Source organism: Vicia villosa, unplaced genomic scaffold, assembly GCF_029867415.1.
Source record: "Vicia villosa cultivar HV-30 ecotype Madison, WI unplaced genomic scaffold, Vvil1.0 ctg.002157F_1_1, whole genome shotgun sequence".
NCBI classification, from domain to species: domain Eukaryota; kingdom Viridiplantae; phylum Streptophyta; class Magnoliopsida; order Fabales; family Fabaceae; genus Vicia; species Vicia villosa.
Genome location: NW_026705855.1, coordinates 264,962 through 270,732, shown reverse-complemented (window position 1 = coordinate 270,732; position 5,771 = coordinate 264,962). Strand labels below are relative to the sequence as shown.

Genomic DNA, 5,771 nt, shown 5'->3' with positions numbered 1-5,771 from the left:
CACTTCGTCGCGAAATCCGCCCAGCACGCCCTCCCATTTTTTAAGTTACTACGAAAGGAAGCGACCTTTAAATGGTCCGAGGAGTGCGAGCAAGCACTATCCCACCTTAAGCAAGTGCTCTCAAAACCGCCCGTCCTCTCCCGACCTGGTGACAACAAGATCCTATATCTCTACCTGGCCGTCTCAAACGAGGCGGTTAGCGCAGCTCTGATCCGAGAAACTGAAGACGGACAGAAGCCCGTATACTTCACCAGCAAAGTCCTACAAGGGCCCGAGGTGCGATACCAACAAATAGAGAAAGTCGTGCTGGCCCTAATAACGGCGGCCAGGAGGCTGAGGTACTACTTCCTCGCCCATACCATCATCGTCCGAACAGATCAACCCATCAAACAACTCCTAAGCCGGCCGGACATGGTCGGAAGAATGTTGAGGTGGTCCCTCGAGCTATCCGAATTTGACATACAATACGAAGGTAGGAAGGCGCTGAAAGCTCAGGCGCTGGCCGATTTCGTAGCCGAGATGGCCTCAATCTCTAACTCCCCGACATCCACCAAAAATAAGTGGACCATCTATGTGGATGGCGCCTCGAGCAGCTCAGGGAGCGGAGCCGGCATTATCCTAGAAAACGACGAGGGGCTCATCATAGAAGTATCCCTAGTTTTGTCTTTCACCACGTCGAACAACCAGGCCGAATACGAAGCTCTCTTAGCGGGCTTACGACTCGCCGAAGACGTGGGTGCTCGGGAGGTCAAGATTTACACCGACTCCCAACTCGCCGCATCCCAAATTAGCGGCGATTACCAAGCCAAAAACGACATCCTCGCCGAGTACCTCACGCTCGTCAAGGATAAGATGAAAAGATTCTCAAAGGCAGAAGTCGAGCATATTCCCCGGGAGCACAACTCACGGGCCGACGTGTTGTCCAAACTCGCGAGCACGAGAAAGAAAGGCGGAAACAAGTCGGTGATCCAGGAAATCCTATCCAGACCGAGCATAGACAAAAGCGCACAAACCCTACAAGTGCTCGCCATCGGCGATGACCACTGCTGGATGACTCCGGTATATAACTACCTCACGAAGGACGAACTTCCATCCGACGCGAAAGAAGCCTCAGCGATCAAAAGGCGAGCCTGCTCGTACACTATCGTCGAGAACAAACTGTACCGACGAGGTTTCTCCATTCCTCTCCTTAAATGTGTCGATGCCTCGCAAGCACTCGAGATACTTCGAGAGCTTCACGAAGGGATCAACGGTCAACACCTCGGCGGCCGATCGCTAGCGAGAAAAGCCCTCAGGGCCGGGTATTACTGGCCGACCATGCAGCAAGACGCCAAGGAGCACGTCCAGAAATGCGATAAATGCCAGCGCCACGCCGACATGCACTTAGCTCCCCTAAACGAGCTTAAGTCTTTGTCCTCGCCCTGGCCCTTCTCCACGTGGGGGATGGACCTCCTCGGACCATTCCCAGTCGGGTCATACCAAAATAAATATCTAGTGGTCGCTGTCGACTACTTCACTAAATGCATAGAAGCCGAAGCGCTCGCAAAGATCACGTCTCAAAACGTACTCCGTTTTTATAAGCGAAACATACTTGCTCGATTCGGGGTACCGCAGGCTATAATAACCGACAATGGCACCCAATTCACTGACAAAAAATTCCAAGAGTTTGTGGCCAAGCTCGGCACAAAACAGCATTTCACTTCGGTCGAGCGCCCCCAGACGAATGGGCAAGCCGAAGCAGTCAACCGGGTCATCCTCCGAGGATTGAAAAGGAGACTCGGCGAGGCTAAGAAAGCTTGGGTCGAAGAATTACACAGTGTACTTTGGGCATATAGGACGACGCCCCACTCAAGCACGGGTGAGACCCCATTTAGGCTAACCTACGGCATCGAAGTCGTGATCCCCGTGGAAATCCGAGAGCCTTCTCGGCGCACCGAATCACCCCTCGAAGAAGAGCTCAACGACGAGGCTATGAGGGAAGAGCTCGATATGGTTGAAGAAATCCGAGCGGGGTCTTCCCTCCGAGAAGCGAAATTAAAACAACAGATAGCTCTTCGCCATAACGCCAAAGTCATCAAGCATGAATTCGAAGTCGGCGCCCTAGTGCTCCGCAGAAACATGAAATCTCACGCGAGGGCAAGCTAGCCCCAAACTGGGAAGGCCCATACCGAGTCTACGATAAAACCGAGAATGGAGCCTATTACCTCGAGAACCTTCTCGGCGAAAAACTTGCTCGACCTTGGAACGCTAAAAAACTCAGACGCTATTACAGTTAGACACAACCTAACACTCCCTGGCTACTCCTACCGAACACATGAGCAAGCCTGGCACGGACCCGCGTCATGGTACGAACGCGTATGCTCCACGACAGCAACGGTCGAAACTCCCAATCAAAGGGTAAGACCGACCACGCGGCGGACCCTACACCTAGGCCCGCCGAGGCAGTACCTGCATGGCAGAACCCCAGCTCGCGATGGGACCGTTCACGCCGCGAGCACTTGGCCCCGACCGCGGTCTCGTGCTTGCTAATAGCGCACACCTGCTTTGCGCACCCAGACCGTACACTACACGCCTGGGCAATCTATCTCGGCCGAGCATAATCAATAAGCAAAATATTCCTAAGTATTGGAACGCCTCCCCGGAACAAACACAACCCGGACCCATAAGCATGCAACAATAAAATTCCAAAAGGATAAACAAGCATGGATAGCGAAATAGTAAAGCGTTAACTGCCGACCAAATTGGCCGGCAATATCCAGATATTACAACAAAATGTCGGGCACGCGGGCCCCAAAAGTTATCCGGGCATAGCCCAACAAACAAAAATGGCACGCAGGCCGAAGAAGAAAGGCACGCAGGCCCAAAGTAAAAACTGATTATTCTTCGCCGTCGGGAGATTCGGGCACCAACACCCCGTCCACAATCTTCGAAGTAAGCCCGATGTTGTCCTCCTTCAAACCAGGGTTCAGAAGCTTCAGCTGACGAACTGCACAGTTGAACCTAGCTTCAGCCATCTCGGCAAGGCTCATCTTCAGGCCGTCTATCTTCTCCACGAGCTCGGCCCTAGACTTTAGAGCAGCCACATCCGGGAGCTCGTCAGCCGAGGGCGCCCACTCTAGCTGAAGATTGGCGAGCTTCTTCTTCTCCGCTGCAATCTCCCCATCCTTCTGCTTTAGAGCCGCATCGATTTTCTTCTTCAATTTCTCCCGGTCGGCCTCCATGGTTTTCACCTTATCCTCGGCAGTCTTCCTAGCCGCCTCCGCCTTCTTCAAAGCCTCAGCAGAAACCGAGCCACTGCTAGCAAACACTTGGGCCATTCCCATAACCCTCATCACAGCAGCACCGTCGCTCGCTAGCTGCTTGAGGAGGGCGGGGGATCCCATCTTGTCCACCCGATGAGCTTCGTCCGGGGAGACCGCAAGGGGAAACTTCTCGAAGTAGCCACCATCTTTGAAGCAAGGAGGAAGCACAAATGCACGATCAGACCCAAGACTCGACCCCTCTTCACAGATCCCCTCAGAGCGAGGCCTCTTCGGAGTCTTTTCTCCTTCCGCGGGTACCAGGGGAGAACCATCCGAACCTGCGTTGTCGCCGGTACCCACCGTTCGGGCTTTCTTCTCCCGAAGCTTCCTCGCATCTTGAGCTACCATCTTCAAGACCTTATCCTCCTTCACCGGCATGGCATCTACAAAGGAAAACAAAAAGGTTAGCAAAAACACCGAGCAGAAGAAACAAAACAAAATAAGTAGCCCTAATACGACCTAACAGCGCACGGGTCTCCTTTGGAGTTTGACAAGATAACAGGGCCTTAGTGTTGATGGCCCGCGCCTCTACCTTCGGCACGCCATTCTCATCCAAGACATGATCCCCTTTCTTCGTCACCCACTGCGACATGGTGAAACCGTCTACATACTTGCAGAGCACCGAGTAGGAGGCCGTGTCCTGCTCGTCCAACTCCCCATCTTCCCAAGCATAATTTTTGGGGGGGTTCATAAAGTGGCCTTTCCACCAGAAAAACGGGAATGCAGTACAAAACTCCTTCACCACCTGCCCATCTTCATCCCTCTCCAAGTCGCCGGCTTCATCCCGCATCTCCACTGTGTCGGACACAGCGGAATAGGCCACCGGGCTGTGCGGACGGACGATGAAGTACCGATCCTTGAAACCTTTTACTGAGTCGGTATACATCCCAAAAAGCTTTCTATGAGCGTTCCTAAAAGAAACCCAGCTATAGCGCCCGTCCTCCGTCTGTCTCTGGACCCGGAAGCAACGGCCGAATAATGCAGTCGTGGCACCGATACCCAGGTAATCGCACACAATCTCGAATGCCTGCATAAAGGCAAAGGCGTTCGGATGCAGTTGAGATGGCGCCAGAGCAAGAAACGCCAACAAAGAAGTCTGGAAGCCGGAGAAGGGCAAGCGAAAACTAAGCTCCTTGAACACATGTTCGTACATAGCAAAACCGTCCCCGTCAAACCGAGAACATATGCACTCATCTCGGGACGGACAGCCTAGTTGGTAATTCAATTCATCATCATCTCCCCGGACCTCAATCTCCCTAAAAGCTCCGTGTAAGGATTCGGTATAGCGAGAGACAACCGACATAGGTTCGTCGGCTACCCAGTCGAGGTCGACCGTGCATTCATAACTAAAGAGCGGCATTGGGGAAACCCCTCCCTCGGCGTCCGAACCGGTGGAATCTGCGTGGTCCTCCTCGGCTGCGGCGGGCGAGTTTTGAACTTCGATAATTTCAACATCAGAGCTGCTCGCCATCGTCTCCTCCGACTCGCTAGCCCACGAGCCAGATTCCGAACTGGATCCCGAATTGGCACTCGAATCAGATTCACCTGCATTCAGAAGGAAAAAATGAATTCGATAGTTCATCAAATCCACCCTTCCACCGCAACGCAAGCGGAAGGGTAGAGCAGGATCAGGAGAGCCCCCGGCTAAACCCCCATCGAGGAAGAAAGCGTCCGTCAGCCGAGGACTCACGCCAAAACTTAACGAAAAGGAACGTGGTTGCGGCATTCAGATCTTAAAAGCCACGAGGACCTAACCACGAACGTCATCTGATCCACAAACTAACCCCCGGGCATCGCGTAGATAATCCGAGGAGAAAGTAGCGACTGCACACAGAATTCAGCCGACATAAATGGTGAGAACAGCGAAAATACGCAGTCGCAAGCTCTCGAAACCCTACGAAAAAGACATAAAAACGACGAAGAGATTCGTAAGCATAATTGAAGACATATTAACGAAGACTAGAATGAACTCCTCGGCGAACGATAGCTGTTACCACAAACGATGGGATGAACAGCTGATTCCGGGGATCGTCTACCTGAAGCCGAGCGCGCGAGCAGAGAGAAAAAAACGCCTAAATGTGGAGACTTGCCCCTTTTTATAGGGAAAACGCTCGGAAGGCGAAACGTCGTGCCCCCTGACATGCGCCGCCATCTAGACCCTAGGCCATCATTGCCTATGCCACGTTAGCGCGTGTTACACACGCGCGACTTTTCGATCCAACCCACAGACCACTTCATCCGAGCACACCCACTAGACGAGGACCCATCCCGCCGGGGCTGAACGTCGTCACTAAGGCCGAACATCATCAAAGTCACAGCTCCTTGACCAGAAGGCTCCGACTTGGGGGGCTCATGTTCTGGACTGGGCGAAGGTTAGGCCCAACATAGTTTCGGCCCAGTAAACCTCAGAGGCCCAAGTTCATCTGTAACCCACATCTGGGTCTAGGATGCCCGTCTTCACCATGCTCG

At 53.1% G+C, this 5,771-nt stretch overlaps 1 protein-coding gene across 1 annotated transcript; it reads left to right on the top strand.

The window, feature by feature from the left end:
- Positions 1–411: 411 nt before the first annotated feature.
- On the top strand, positions 412–1,862 carry LOC131638060 (uncharacterized). The gene is made up of 2 exons (XM_058908622.1): positions 412–1,563; positions 1,836–1,862. The coding sequence occupies exons 1-2, from the start codon at positions 412–414 to the stop codon at positions 1,860–1,862; spliced, it is 1,179 nt and encodes a 392-aa protein (XP_058764605.1).
- The last annotated feature ends 3,909 nt before the right edge of the window (positions 1,863–5,771 follow it).

Bases quoted from the DNA above. Each gene is read 5' to 3' on its own strand.
- LOC131638060 (XM_058908622.1), top strand. From the start codon at position 412: ATGGTCGGAAGAATGTTGAGGTGGTCCCTCGAGCTATCCGAATTTGAC. The intron at 1,564-1,835 runs GTACTCCGTTTT...TTGGGCATATAG, and splicing joins CAAAGATCACGTCTCAAAAC to GACGACGCCCCACTCAAGCA.